We start from the raw sequence: 16,022 nt of genomic DNA on the forward strand, positions 1-16,022 counted from the left end.
CAACTTCTGTCAGCTTTGAGGGAGGTTATATTCAGGTTTTACCACCTTAAGTATCACAAGTTTTCCTCTGGAATTGGTGGCTTGCTTGTACTACGTTCTTTTAACTCATGTGAGGCAGATATCCTAGCATTTACTGCATCAGTTCAAATAGTTAAACTCTTGCAAACCATTAATACAATTTCTTATTTGCACATCTCTGTGCCCTTCTAGATTCTCTTAGCTTAAGGTACTAGTGAAATTCCATTTAAATTAGGCTGCTGAGTTGTAAAAATCACCTGTAAGCCTTATTCTAAGGAAAGGCAGAATCACATCTCAGATTGAGAGGTGAGTTCATTCAGTGTTTCTGGGCTGAATGCTGAGTAACGTCTCCTATGCAACATTCTCATTCCTTTCTGAAAAGCTAAAAATGTACCTATTTTTTCACAAAGGATAACCTTGGTAATACATGGGAGCAAGGAACTGTCACTTCAAGATATTACAGCCCATTCCAGAAAAGCATTGGCAGCCTCTCCGTATGTTTGCTGAGAAATATCCTCGTATTTGACATCTAAAGAGCAGCTACTTGGAGTTCAGGAGTTTGTTATGTACCTTAACTGAAATATCTAAAGAATATATTGTTAAAGTCATTCTGGGGTCAGGGCCAGGGCTTTGGCTTCCATCACATGAGTTACGTTGCACCTCAAAAGTCACCTGCATTGGAAAATGCGTGAACAGGTACTTGTAAAAAAGGAAAGCTGATGAAGGCAAAATATGTGGAATTCTTCAAGACACGTTTTTTATAATACATCCTCTTTTTCCACTCTCCCTCTCCACTTTACCCATGTAAGGCTTCTTAGAAAGAACTCTTTGTTTGTGTAGAAGGCCAGAGTAGTTGGTGCCTTGTCATTGGTATTCAGAAGACTTACAGAAATAAAATGGATAGTACAGGCAAAAGCTTTTCCTGAGTTCATGGTCTGTGTGTTTAGTAAGCTTAAAAACATACATGGGTAGCTGATTTTGATATGTAGTCGCTTCATATTAAGTTTTCCTTCTTTGTTTTTTTAAACTGGGAGAATCTTTAAAAGTACACATTTAGAAGGTGAAGGAATTAATTTGCTTTAAAATCATGAACAAGATATGTAAAATGCTTCAGAATATAAAAAAAGGTTTGGGTTGCTTTTTTTTCTTTTATAAACAAAAAGGAGTACAATGCAAAGCATACGTAAGGTTTGATATTAGCATGAGTAATATCCACAGGATAAACAACTTTTTTTTTTTTTTTAATGCTATGTAAAATTGAGACATTTCAGCTCTATAGTAAAGTCCTTACATGCTCTGCTATCCCAGCTGCCCATTAGGTACAGCTCAGGACGTAGTGAGCCAAAGGTGATTTCTCTGTAACTCATAAATTGCTGCCTTCCCATGAGAAATCCTAGGCTTGTAAACTTGAGGATGAGCAGCTTATCTCTCTGCTTGTCTTGTGGAATGCTGTGTAATAAGATACATAAAAGTTAGTTTATCTCAATTTTGATCTATTTAAAAAAATTCTTTATGCTGTATAATTCCATTAGCAAGGTATTTTTATTGCTTTTCAAGCTAAGGTTCTGGTTCTGATGCAACCCTTATCTTGTCAGATTCTTGTCACAAGAAGCAGTCCAGACTTGGAGATCTCCTTTTCATGTCAGATCTTTCTCTAATGGTTTATTCCTGTAAGGAACACATCACTCCAATGTGGCTTCCTTCTTGAAATAGAGTGGTCTGGTGTAGCTCTTATTTGCTGAGGCAGCAGGGAGATGGTTAAGGTAGTCCTGTGCTCAGTGAAGCCATTAGTGAATTGTTACCTCTTTATGAGTTTTAACAGGGAACATCTAGAATCTTTTGCCTGTATTTGAACCGTGTTTTGTCTGGCACTTGGTTCAGTACCCATAGGACACACTGAATTTCCTGTTTTCCCCTCCATCTTCTTAAACACAATTGGGTTAAAAATAACTCCCAGAAAAAGTTATTTTTACTGAGGCTTGTGATTAGCATTGTAGCAGGGATTAACAGTTTTATTGCTACAAGTGAAGGACAGCAACTGCCTCTGCGAGAATGCAAATGCGTAAGTAAGGAAGGGTGAGCACAGGTGACTCTTTAAAACACATGAATTATAAAATTGACTTTCATAAGCATATTTTATGTCATTTAAATTTTCTATCCAAAATAATTCACATACAGTCTTCTATTTCTTTTCAGGTCTGTAAACAGCCAGTACTGCAGAAAAGTTATAGGTGGAATGGTTTGGAACCCATCTATGAGACGATCTTTATCTGTTGAGCATCTAGAGACCAAAAGCCTTCCTTCTCGATCACCTCCTGTTACCCCTAATTGGTAAATCCAGTTTCAGCCTTTCTCATGCCTTCCAGCTTCCTACCTTTTCTAATTGTATGTACTCTAGCTGAATAATTAGGTAGTGTGTACGTATATATTTAAACATTGTTATTCCGAGAATATATATGACAACAGGAGAAGAGTGGGTGTCACTTACCTCAACTTTAGCAAGGCTTTTCATACTGTCTGCCAAAATATTATACCCAAGTTAAGACATTACATTTCTGGAAGGGTCGACAACAAGATGGTTTAAAAAAAATAATAATGGTTGGATGACTGGACTCAGAAGGGAGTTGTTAATGGGTCATTCTCTACCTGGAGGCCAATAACAAGTGGAGTACTGCAGGGATCTATTTTGGGACCTGTCCTGCTTAACGTCTTTATGACCTTGAGGAGGCAATGGAGTGCTTGTTCACAAAGTTTGCAGACAACACCAAACTGGGGGGATGTGTCAATAAGCTTGGGGGCAGGGCTGCTATCCAAAGGGACCGTGATAGTCTGGAGAAATGGGCCAATAGGATTTGTATGACATTCAGTGAAGAAAATGCAAAGTCCTGGGAAGGAAGAACCCAGTGCAACAGTATTGTCTGCTATGCAACTGTCTGGAAAAGAACCTGGTAATCTTCGTAGGCAGCAAGCTGTACGTGAGCTATCTGCTGTGCCCTGGCAGCAAAGAAGTCCACAGCAACCTGGCAGTATTAACAGAAGCATAGATGGTAGATCAAGGGAAGTGACTATCCCCCTTTTGCTCAGCATTCGTTAGACATTATTAGAATGCTGCAGCCGCTTTTGTATCCACTAATACAAGAAAGACACTGACAAACTGGAGCGAGCTCAGCAAAGGCCACCAGCCACCGAGCTAGTCAGGAGGCTGGAGCACTTACCCTATGAGGAGAGGCCGAGACAACTGCACTTGGTCAGCCTGGAGAAGCAAGGGTTTCCCAAATGCCTAATAACAGCCTGGCAACACTTAGGAGGAGGCTAGCTAGAGGATGAGGCCAGGTTCTTCAGTGTTGCATGGTGGGAGGATGAGCCAACAGGTATATGTTGAAACACGAGAGGCTCTGTCTGGACATAATGAATGTTTCACCACAAGGACAGTTGAGCAGTGGTTGCTTAGAGCAGTTTTGCGGTCTCCACCCTTCAAGTTTTTGAGATCTGACTGGATAAAGCCTTAAGCATCCTGCTTAAGCAGCCTCAGTTGACCCTGCTTTGAGCAGAAGGTTGGACTAGATGACCTCCATAGGTCCCTTCCAACCTGAATTATCCTATGATTAGAACTTTAACAATACAGGTAGCATATTAGAAGAGGGGGAAAAATGAATCAGTTCAGTGCACTGATTGCCTAGTATACTATATAAAATGTTTAAAAATTGATTATTTAAATTGAGAGCCATAGGCCTCTCATGAAGATTTCAGGACATAGATTGCAATAGGATAGAAATTTCACTTTGATAAAGTTTTATGAATTCTTCTGATCTTCCAACTTGTGCTTGTGTTCCTTATTTTTAAGGCGGAGTCCTAGACTACGTCATGAAATTCGTAAACCACGGCACTCATCTGTAGATAACCTTACAAATGAGATTAGTTACATTACTGAAACGGAGGATGTTTTTTACACCTATAAGGGCTCTCCAACGTCGAAGGACAGTGATTCGGAGTTTTCTCAGAACCGTAGTCCACAGAGGAGGTAAGGCCTTCTGCAAACAATTCATTGCCTTTTTTTTTTTTTTTTTTTTTAAATAAAATAGCTTTAGTACAAAACAATCATCATCAGTTATAATATTAAAATGAGTTCAAACAGTTTTGTGTTTGCATAAGCTTTATTTTGACAAATTCCTAAACTGCAATTGCCATGATACAAAATGACAAGTTAAAAACAAACCAACCCTTCATCCCTAAACAGTATTCAGTAGTCGAGTTCTCAGTAAAATTAGCGAAGCTATTAAGGCATGCCTGTTTACATCTGTAATACCCTGTTTCCTAGTAGCTTCTGCAACCCCTTCCTACCTGTTATAAACTCTTCCTTTCTGGGGGGGGAGCGGGGAGACTTATTGAACTCTTTTAAGATTTGACTTATGTTCCACCTCATCAGCTCAGTATCGTCAGTTGAAAGAGGTACTGCATTTCAGTAAACACAAGAGCATAATAATGCTAGCAGTCATCCATCTTTTTCTTCCTCAGAGGAACTGTAGATTGCTAGTGTAAAGGCAGTCTCTGCTTTTTGCCTTGAGGCATTTTTGCTGTATTCCTTGAGGACCAACTTTGTTCTCCCCTGAAGCAGTCTAACCACTCCTAGATTTGCTTCCAGGGCTTGAGGCACCTATCTTTGTGCACTGATTGTTTGTTTGCTCATATATTACATTTTATGTGTGGCTTCACTCTTATCTTACAGAAGCATTTCTTAATGAGTAACTTCAGATTAACACAATATTAACTTCAGGAATAATGTACAAAAAAGTCATTGATTGTTCAGTCTCAAAAAGAAAACAAAGCTACTTTAAAACTTTCAGCCGGGGAGAAAGCTGTGTATTAAAATGCAGCTTCCTTTGTAATGTTACGAGAGGAAAATGATTTCTAGCGATCCCTAGTAACCTTAAGGCAAGATGTATGCTTTTGAGAACCAATGTATTAATGAAAGCTAATAGGACTCGCCTACTTCTGTGATAGTGTGCAGCTACTAACTGTAGCTTTAAACTCTGGATTTAAACTGTTTTCTTTAAATTTTAATACAATAATATTGTTACTACATTACAGCAGAGGTTTCTATGAAAGAAGGGGAAAATTAACATGTTGCATGCTTATTTGGAGTTTGTCACTCTGGTGTTTTAAGTTGTTTTTCTGTTTTTCTGACTGGAAGTCAGATGAACTTTAATACTAGTAGCGTCAGTAATAACCATGATAATATATAAAAGTGATGCCTCTAGATGTTGTGAATAGTCATACATAGGAAGCCATGTCTTTCCTGTGTTTAACATTTACAGATTATACACTTTTAGAAGTATTTTCTGAGTAAAAATAATAAGAGGCAGACCATAAGAGGAGATGATGAGGGTAGAAGCTGTAGACAGAAAACTAAGTTGCCGTGCTGTGTTTGGTGACTGGCGGATTGTGTCCTCCCAATCAGTACGTTGTTGGGTTTTTTCTTTTATTTTCATTTTTCTTTTCTTCCCCTGTATTTTTTCCTTTCCTTCCTGTTTCACCTATCCTATGCCTACTGAGAATGGAGTGGGAAAGCCTGCTTTTATGCTGTTTCTTAGACAGTGAAAATAGGATGGTCTAAATTTGAAAATAACACATTCATTTATTTTCTGAGCACTACATGACTATGCCATATCTGAGTAATATCACTCACTGTGGAGAAGCTTACTGTTATTACCTCATATAAACCAAATTTTCTGTATGTCTTATCCCCAATGCATTCTTGATTTCTTGGGTATGTTTATAATGTTTGATACTCTGCAGGTAACTGAAAAAATGCTTGCATAAGTCTGATGAATTTAAATTTGAAGTGTGTGTTTTAGAAGGAGAATGCATGGAATGAATGATCCTTTGTTGTATTGACTGCTAGACTTTCATGAAGTAAAATGATCATTAATACTTTTCAACAATTGAGGTAAAATATACACTAACCATACAAATAAAAAAAATGTTTCTTCTCTACGCTGAAGTTTTCAACAGTTTATGTTAGTCCACATTCTCTTATATTCTTACAGTAGTCATCACTTGCCTCACTCCCCTTGTTGAAAGATGTAAAGTAAAATTGAGTATATATGTGTTGTAAAATCTTTCTTTCCCCGAATGCTTTATTGAATGAGGGAATCTTACCCTATCAGCTAAATCTGTTTTAGAAGAAAAAAGTTTAACTTGCATATCTTCAGTATTAAAGATGGACACTTGTGCTGGACTTTTGCCACACTTTAGGAATATTTAGGTATTAACTATTAAACACCTTGTAGTGTACTGATAAACCTTTTAAAGCCAACTTACCCATTTTTGCCATGCTGGTCTTTAGTAGATCTGAACTGACAAAATTGAAACATGTTATGGAAAAAAACCCCAGATTTGTAATTTCATTATTTCTTTTTCATTAAGGGAGAGCCAATAGTAGCTTCTCATGGTCCTGCTAAAATGCGTTGTCTTTAGAGGGCTCTCTTTTTACTGCCTAGCCGGCTGTCTGAGACTGTCAAAAAAGGTGTTAGTTAATGCTAATTATAACTCTGAATAGCTTTGGTATGAAAAAAAATCTGAAACATTTTTGGAGAGCTACTAGCAAACAACTGTAAGATGCTGATTTTTAATTGCTGAATTGTTGTCTCGGACCTCAAATCTTAATTATAATCATGCAGCTGCTTGATTTTTGTAAACTAAATATGTTCACATCAATTTCTTTTACAGTAGCTGAAGCTCAAGACAGTGCAAGCTGCAGTTAGCACAGGATATGGCTCTTTTCTATTTTTCAGGCTGCCATCAGTATTTCAGGGGTGGGGGGATAGTTTTCACCTGTTTCACTTCAGCCCCTCGGTAATGTCTTAAGTCCTTTTTGTCAAAATGACAAGTGGTCCAAGACAGGCCTACCTTCAAACTGATCTGTTGTGGTATAGTGCTTTTTGAGACAAATACATAGGTAAAACTCGTATAATGAGACTTGCTGTATACATAATTCTACCAAGGCATGCTTGGAAGGAACCTTGGTGGGTATCAGAACTGTAGAAGCCACCACTGTTGGCAGAGTATGTACACCTGCATTTATTTCCCTATACACCTTTTTTTTTTTTTTTTTTCTCCTGACAATACCAAGTATAATTATTTTCTTAATAATTGATGTTTTTCCTTGCTGTGTTTACTCACTTAAGGGAATCAATCGAGTTCTATTTTCTTTCCATAAAACAGTACACAATTTAGAAAACAAATTATGTGGAACAGCTCTTAGTTTAGAGAGCATAAAACATATCAGTTGTTAACATTTCTTCTTCCATTTCTTTAAATATATTGTACTGTATCAACATGTCAACACCTAGAACTATGTTTACTGTTAAGTACTTTAAATGAGCATGCTGGAGATGAGGGTCAAGAATATTTTGTCATTTATTATATTGTTTCTCTGAAGAACACAGTGATTCTTTTAAAAAATGTGCTTTGTGTGAACATTCTACCTCTTAACTGAAATATATGAGGTATATCCTACAGGCTGTGACTGGAAAAAAGAAAGCAAATCATGCGCATAGGTGAACGACAGAAAGCCAGGGCAAGCTTGTGATTGTGTTTGGTGTAGCTAGACTGCTTCTGCTACCCAAATCATCTAAGGTACTTTCACACTCAAGTACAATTTGAAACTCATAGTAAAAAGAAGCAATTTTTCTCTCTCAGATTAGTGTCTGCAGAAAAGATTGGAGCTGTCTATTACATATGTATTATAGACAAAAAATTGCTCTAATCCCAAATTAACATATATTAAATAGAGCTTTATTCACAGGGCATGAATAGGTTTGCCTATCTAAGCCAGCTATCTCAAATCACAGCTGCATACAAACCCTGTCATCAAAGACAGTGCTGAAGAGGACTTCAAGAGGACTTTTGTTTAGCCCAGGGCTCCCCAGCCTTTGTGAAGAAGCCTCCCCTGTCAGTTCTTTCTCCTCTTTGTTGCCTTGCTGCTGTGCATCTCATCTGACTGCTACTGCCACTGAAAAATTAACACTAACACAGACATGGACCCCGCCCTGAGCCTTCTGAAGTCTCATAGGTTGCTTTCTGTGTTATACCACACTTTGTTATTGGCTGTGCCTCACCAGTTCAGAACAGGTAATCCAGTCTATCTTCTGACTATATGTTGTACTCACTCTGTCACTATATTTATCGCACGCCTACTTGCATATGCACATGATGCTACTATTATTTTGGTTTTAAAATTATTTCAAGAATAATATTGAGACAAAACACACTAATTAGTAAGTGCACTTGTTTGATAACTGTTTTTTCAGTTAAAACTGACTTTTCCTAGTCTTGGTTTCAGGCTACCTGGCATAAGCCCATCCTGACCAACTACTATCCTGACAGGTAGCCTGGATAGACCTCCTGGAAGAGGTTGCCTTCAAGACAAATATTTCCCTTTCAGTGTAACAGCTTTAAACCACAGGTGGTTATTTTTAAAGGCAGGCTGATGGACTTGTGCAGGGAATTCTTTTTGATTGCAATTTTTACTTTTTTTAGCCTGGTATAGTACCTGAAGATTACCACTGTTGCAGTCTATCTTGATAAAGGTACCACTACGGTTTCCAAATCTGGGATAAGGAAAGCCTCACTGGTGTAGAGGAACAATTCATTGTTACTGATTTGCCTTTCTGTGACACTAATGCAATCTGTATGCTACTGTGTCATTTAAGGGCAAAAGGCTACAGTGAAAATGAAGTAGTCATATTGAAGTATGTGACAAGGTTTCAAGACCAGGTTGGGAAATTCCAAAATATCGTTGATGCAAGCAGTAACCTTCAAAACTAAGTTGGCTTCAACTGGGGCAATAGACTGATTACATTTTGGAATTAGCTACTCTGACATGCTTGGTCTTGTATCAGATGTTAGGTTTTGTCTTGAAAGACTGCGCTGTCCATCCCCACTGCAAGTTCTGGTTCTTGGTATTGATATCTTTGGGGAAAAAAAAAAATTAAAATGTAACTTAATGTTTATCACGCCCAGTAGTTCATGTGTAGGATTCTTCACCGATGAGCTGCTACAAGAACAGAAAAAAACTTGAAAGAAACTAGCTTACCCTTTACCTTCAAGTAAATAAGTGAAAATTTAAACAACTAAAATGAGTTTATTTGTTTCCTTATGTTCAAATATTTGATGTAAATTACAAATCTGAAGATTTAAACGTTTCAATAATACACATTTTAAACACTTGGTGAATTTAAAATACCAAGGTCTGCCATGAAAACATAGGGACATGTAACCAAGTAGTATATAAGGAGCTTTGAATTTTAATTTTTCCTGTATGTTCCTTTCCTTTTTCTCAAGCATCTTCTGGTGCCTGAGGTGTGATACAGATGTTCACACTTCACAATGCAATGAGAAATGAAAGTGAATGAATGAATGACAAGAAATGCAAACTGAAAACTACTGTGTTTTTTAATGATCTTAACCTCCAAGAACCCATCTGTGAGAAGCTGCGTGGTTTTCTGCTGGTCACTAAGAAAAGGGAAGAGTATCCTCCACTCTTTCCTGTTCATGGATTTAAAGTTTTAATCCAGCTTTGTGGGAAGACCATGCGTTGTTGCCAACACCCACACTTGTCCCAAGTGTTGTCTCATTAAAGTAAGCTGGTGTTTCTTTCAGACAAGAAGGTGTTAGATGCAAAAACCAGTTACTGAAACAAACAGATTTCCTTGTGGTTCAGGATAACCTTATTCACGTTACCTGTGCAGGACCAATTTCTCCTTTACATGAGGAGCAGAGCTTATTTTTGTCCTTGTAAATTCAAGTTTAATGGCTTGTGCTTTTTTAAATGGTTTTTTTATACTATAGGTGGAATTGTTCGGAGTGTTAATATAGCTATTGCTTGCCCTCTTAATGACTTTCTTCATGGTTTTGAACACACTTTTCTGAGTGGGAAGGGTACTTGTTAGTAAGAATATATAAATTTAACTATGTATATAAGGTGCTATCTTAAGGGAAAAAATAACTGGATTATTGGCTTGGAAAAGTTACCTGATAAAGCTGTGTAGGGTCTTGCTACTTGAACTGTATTCAGTTTCTCTTGTTCACTCTGTAATTAAATAAATCAAAGATGTCTGTCTGGTTTGGAACAGCAGACTGCGTAGGAACAAGTGTTTTGGTAGTTTTTTAGAGTAGACTCAATGGCCTGACAGGAAAGATTAGCTGTGAAATTTTCTGTTTAACCAGAAAGAAGGTTACTGTAAAACACATTTCTAAGTGACAAGGTATAGTATCAGTCGGTTAGAAAAACTTACTGACAAATGAGACATTATAGATCTTATATTCAGATAATTGGTGAGATGAATCTGGCTAGTTATTCATAGGTAAGAGCGTATGATGTATAAGGAGATCCAGGAGGCTGGGGGACGTTGAGGAGGGGTCGGTCGCATTGTTGCCTTACTCTGCCAGAAGAGGGTTATCAAGAATATGGAGCCAAATCTTCTTGGAGGCGCACAGCAAAAACATGTGAGGCAATGGACACGAGTTACAGCAAGGGAAATGCTCAAAAGGCACTGGCAGGGGGACAGAGGGAATCACACTGAGATTAGTTAAGCCCTTATACACATTGACAGAAAGGTGGAGGTGTTTCCATCCTTGGAGAACCTCAAAACGCAACATGACAAGGAACTGAACACCCTCATCTGAGTTTGATGTTGGCTGTTCTTTGAACAAGAGTTTAGGTGATGTCTCAAGATCCCTTCCAACCAAAATTACTTGGAGTCTACAATTCTACTTGTGATAAATGCCATATATTCCTGCATACGCTTTGCTCTTTAAGTTAAACGTGCTTCCAAAGCTATAAACCTCTTTAACTTATATTCTAAAACTATCTTTTGCTGGTGATATAGACAGCATAATGTGTACAGTTCCAGAGTTGGAGGGGAAGGAAATGAAATGATGAACTAGTATACAAAAAGGAAATTCACTTGCACTGTGCTATGAATTTCTGGAAGTGCATATACGCTCCTGGTGTAAGTGTGATGCATCATCTGGTGAAGGTATTGCACTGAAAATAGATTTCCTGAACGTATGCTGCATTTGTTCAATTCTTTCAGTTTACCATTTTGATAGACAATAAACTGTAGCTGCATAGTGAGCTTTGGTAAAGGTACTATGGGAACACATCATTATTTTAACTTAAATATAATTCCTTTTGGAAAGAAAATTTTTAAAGCATTACTGTTGATAAAAGTACCTTTCAGATGTATCCAGCCAAGTCCTAGTAACTACTTTCTTGGTAGAAAATTGCAAATAATTTAAAAAAAACATTTTAAACTAAGTTATTTATCCTTAGTTTTTAATCATATGCAGACGTGATCAATTCCTTGTTCTTACAAAACCCGCTGCATTTCACAAAAGTCCTTTGTCCTTGTTTGTGTACTTCAGTCTTTCTCAAGGAAGACGTCCTTCTAATAGTAGACAATGGGTCTAAGAACATTTCAGTTAGTTTCAAATTAGGGTTTTAGGACTACTAGACTTTTATGAGTCTTACTGTGCTCTTCCACTCAAATATACATGAAAGTAGTACATGTATATATTTTTGCTTACATGTAAACCTTTCTTTTTAAATATATATCCTTATTAAAATGTACTCCGCTTTCCTTGTCAGTTCAAAAAACAATCATTTCGCATCCAAAAAGAAAGTCTTAAAGTTGAATTCCAAATCTATGATAAGGCAAATTTTGCAGCAAGCCAAGTGGTTGCAGAGTATCAGAATGCATGAAAATTTCACAGAAAGTCAGTGAACTGGAATACGGTCAATAGAGGCAATGCGGAGTAACTGAAAGTATCTTTTTATGGATGATGGCAGCAGCATATAAATGTGAATGGAATTTGTAGAAAATCACTAAAAAACTTGCGTATACCATGAAGTCCTCAAGTTTTTCCGTAACGGTACTCTTAAGTATGCAGCACAAAGAATCTACGTGGCCTTCTTACGCAGTTGTTCTGTTCATAGAAGTGCTGAATATTCTGTATATAAATTTCTCTAAAAGGCAGCAAAAAGGCGTTGCTGCAAGTATCTTCCACTTATTTGGCTTATGAATAATAATCCCAGTTTTAATGGTCAGTTCTCAGAAGAGAGGTGATAATGGCAGTGCTGGCACATTCAGTCTCCCCAGCCCTGCAGGTGTTACAATAAATGAAGCTGTAAGAACTTCAGGAACAGCACAAGGGCAAAACCTACAGATGTTTCCTTCATTTGTTTGTAAAGGGGGAGTTTTGCTACAGTGCTATTGTTTCAGTTGTCCCTTTTCTCTTGGGGTTTTACTCCGCTGTAGTTTATCATCCTCAGTTCTCAGAATAGCAGAATTCCCTGGTAGGGCCCACCAAAATGGGGAGGAGGGGTCTTTCCTTAAGACCTTTTCTTTCTGTCCTCCTGACAGAAGAGAAGTGTTAGACTTTTCAGGGCAAAGAGTTTTATTATGAAGATCATCACCAACAGAGCAATCCATAGTGAGTGAAAGATTGAAATGGCATCATTTTAGATATACTGTGGAGTAAGGAAGGGAAACTACCTGCAGTTTTAAAGTATTTGCTTGTTAGCTGCACCAATGGAAAGCTTAATTTCCTTGCAAGGAAGGGCGCTCTTTCTCAATGAAAAAGTTGAATGGCTGGTCTGGTGAGTATTGTCTTTTATTGACTTAAAATATGGTCCTTGTCGTATGCTATGAAATGAGGAAGATAGGTTAGTAAAATGCGGGGTACCGTATAGCCAGAAAAGATCATCTAGTCATTCATGTTTAAGGCACTTTATGATATTGGCGAGTAATTAAATGTTAGAAATACTATTTAACTGAGTTGCAGAGCAAAATTCTGCAGCTCTAGCATGCTGAGCTACTAAGGACTTTAGGATAACACAGCTGCATTGTCACTGATGAATTTTTTTAAGCCTTGAATTCGGTCACTTTCTAGGTCAAATTTTTGGTTACCTTCTTCCACTTTAAAAGGTTACAGAATGATTCAGTAACTCTTTCAGAGCTCATATGTTTGAATTGAAGTGCAATAATTTAACAGATAAGCCTTCAGCAAATACTACTAAGAATTTGTATCCTCCATTTAAGTCTCCAGATGTATTACTGAGATGATGAAAAATTTGCTGTATGTTTATACACAGTATGTGAATGAAAGCCCCAGTTCTTTTTTTTCTGTCTCAAATTACCTCACTCTATTGGGAGGAAAGAGGGGAGATAATGTATTAAAATAGGGACATTGCATCGTTTGCATCACAATTCTATGTGTGTAAATTTTTGGTGAAGTCTTTTGAAAGGGTTAACTTACAGCAACTTGAATTCTATACAGAATTTGGTAATAGAGCTGTAGCTCTACTGTGGCAAAATGTAGAAAAGCTGTACAGTTTCATTGTTCTTTGCCTCACGAGGAAATCAATAAGCTTAAACGAAAATAAATTCAATGTTTCTTTATTTTTAGCGTGACTTCCTAAGGAAGGCTTATGTCATTGCACTGCCCGTCCGCCTCTGTTCCCACTTGAGAGTGTTTGGACAATTGCGGTCAAATCTAATGTAGGAGTCAAGTTTTCAAAGATGCAGTGTCTTCTACAAGATTAGTGAAAGTCAGTGACTAGGCAGAAAAAAAAACCCCAAACAAACTCAAACTGACATTCTCCTCTCACTGAGCAATTACAGCGTGAGTTCAATGGTTGTCTGTTCCATTTAGATGTGGGCTGGTCAGGCAGCAAGTGAGTGTATGTTCCCAAATGATCTGCTGTGCACTGCTGGCACTTAGGGGGTAAAAATACTATGGGGATTGCAAACAAGGAGAACCACAGGTATATGTGGGAGAATGGGGGTCAGTGGAATCAGAAGGGGGGCATGACTGCATTAAAAAAGGAAGAAGTTTAGTGCTTTAAAAAAATTAAAAGTACACAGAACCCAAACCACCACAAATTCTTAGGGAATCAAGCTTCACCATCTCTGCCTCTCAAGGAAGACATTCTTCATATTGTAGAACACATGTAAAGAAACTTAACCAGATTGATACTGCTGCTGTTTTTACTGTAGTTTTGATGAAACATAGTACATAATTCTTAATATTGTGTTTGTTTTAGAGAACAATAGTTGAAAATTTAACTGCATACTGTGAATTGCCTCCTATAATTTGACAATTCAACAACTCTACATTCAAACCGAACTACTTCATGTTTGTATTTTTCCAGCATGGACTTACATCACTGCAGGTTTTGTGGACACTACTTAATTAAATTTGTAAAGCTATCCCATCTGCCTTAAACTTACTTTGCTTTGCAAGCACCTTTTTGGTAACTCTTACTTTCAAATTTATCTTAGTATCATGGCTATTGTCTTAATTGATGTAATATAGTTCAGCTCACTGTTTCAGGTGATTTCTGACGAAGCTAACTGAATGCCTTGGAAAATGCTATGTACCGCAAATTTTGATTTCTTTTCCCTGCTAGATTGTCCTCATCTGTGCAACCACTTCTGCTTTAGTTATGCTTTGTCTTAAAGTTCTCTGTCAACATCTGTTCTGCTCTCACATGATAAGAATAAGTGTAAGAAACTTCACGCTTCTGAAGCCGCCTATGCTCATTTCTTGTTAACTCTACATAAAGATATTGCCATGTTTGACTTTTTACAAAATACAGTCAGCGATGTCTGTAGTCATTGTGATCCACATTGAAAACTTTCTTAAATGATGTAGGGTGTCTTGCTAAGTAATTGCCTCTGTAAACTCCTAAATAGTTTAAGTAGCAGTAGCAGATGTGTGTTGTCTGTAGTTGGGCTTGTGCCAAAAGTGGAAGTGAGCAGTTAGAGCTGCCCTGGGATTTTTGTTGAGTGTTTCAGAAATTCCGTAATTGTCTGATTCAGACTTCCAGCAGAGGATTAAGTATTCTTTAATTTACCATGAGCACACCTTCTGGCTTTTATGCAGGCTTTTTTAATTGTTATTAGAATTTAGTTCTTGTTTTCCTGAAGATTTAACTTATGTTCATTTACTCTTGTTTTTGTCTTTTTTTTTAAACAGGTCATCTGAACAAGAATCACCAAAGTGAGTTTTCTTTAAACTTCCTGCTATAGAATCTCTAGTTTTAAGATATGTAATAAAATACAAAACTTGAACTGATTTTTCAAAGTAGTGGTCTTGTATGGTTAAAAGACACAAATAAAAGAAGATTGTAAAGATTTGTGGGGGAAAAAAAAAAAGCTTTTGGATCAGGATGTGTAAAATCTTAAGTCCTAAGAGAGCCCTAATCACTATTAGAACTTGGTTAAAAAAAGTTGTAAAAGTTTAATGATACAAAAATCCACTGGTAATCTTATCTGGTAACTCTTTATATAGTGCCAGAAGGCATTAACTGAAATAATTTGTCATATTTTTCTGGTATTGTTAATTTTTTTTTCTACACTGCAAAAATCATTATGATCTGTAATGTCAACTTGTAAGTGAAATGTTTTTTCAAAATTCCTATGTTCTGAAAAACTTATTGGGATGTTTTTACATATACAATGTTCCTCCTTGCTTAACATCAGCCTCACAGGAATCATGAAAAGTCCTGGAAGCTATCAGATTAAAACACAGTTTTGACAGTATAAGTGTCATTATAGTTCACTACTACAAAGTATTTTGAAATTATTGAGCGCGCCAAGTGAATAATATCTCCCAAATACTGAAAATATATTTTCTGTAATAACTGAAAATTCTGCAAATGTTGCACAAAACACTTCATTTCCATTGCCAAGTACATGTACTATAACTGAACATCAGAAATATTATGGCGTGAATACATTTGCTTGATGGCACCTTTCAGAATGTTTCATTTGTTGTAGTCAGATTTCCACAAGCCAAGAAATAAGTATTTGCATTATTAAAGTTTGCTGCAATGCAAGTCCTGTATGTTAAAAGCCTAAGCTACATTCCTCTATAGTGTAATATTACTTCTTCATTGACAGCTAGCAGTGATTGCTGGAAATGGTTCAAGTAGC

General features: G+C 37.1%; 1 protein-coding gene across 9 annotated transcripts in view; it reads left to right on the forward strand.

Moving 5' to 3' along the window:
* Positions 1 to 16,022, forward strand: part of PTPN3 (protein tyrosine phosphatase non-receptor type 3) — a 199,818-nt gene that overhangs the window by 147,964 nt on the left and 35,832 nt on the right. For all 9 annotated transcript variants that reach the window (XM_030012301.2, XM_030012295.1, XM_030012296.1 and 6 more), the window contains 3 exons: positions 2,215 to 2,349; positions 3,863 to 4,039; positions 15,064 to 15,087. In XM_030012301.2, coding sequence (XP_029868161.1) covers positions 2,215 to 2,349; positions 3,863 to 4,039; positions 15,064 to 15,087 — 336 coding nt within the window. The remainder of the gene's footprint in view (positions 1 to 2,214; positions 2,350 to 3,862; positions 4,040 to 15,063; positions 15,088 to 16,022) is intronic.

The sequence above is a fragment of the Aquila chrysaetos genome, chromosome 4, assembly GCF_900496995.4.
Source record: "Aquila chrysaetos chrysaetos chromosome 4, bAquChr1.4, whole genome shotgun sequence".
NCBI classification, from domain to species: domain Eukaryota; kingdom Metazoa; phylum Chordata; class Aves; order Accipitriformes; family Accipitridae; genus Aquila; species Aquila chrysaetos.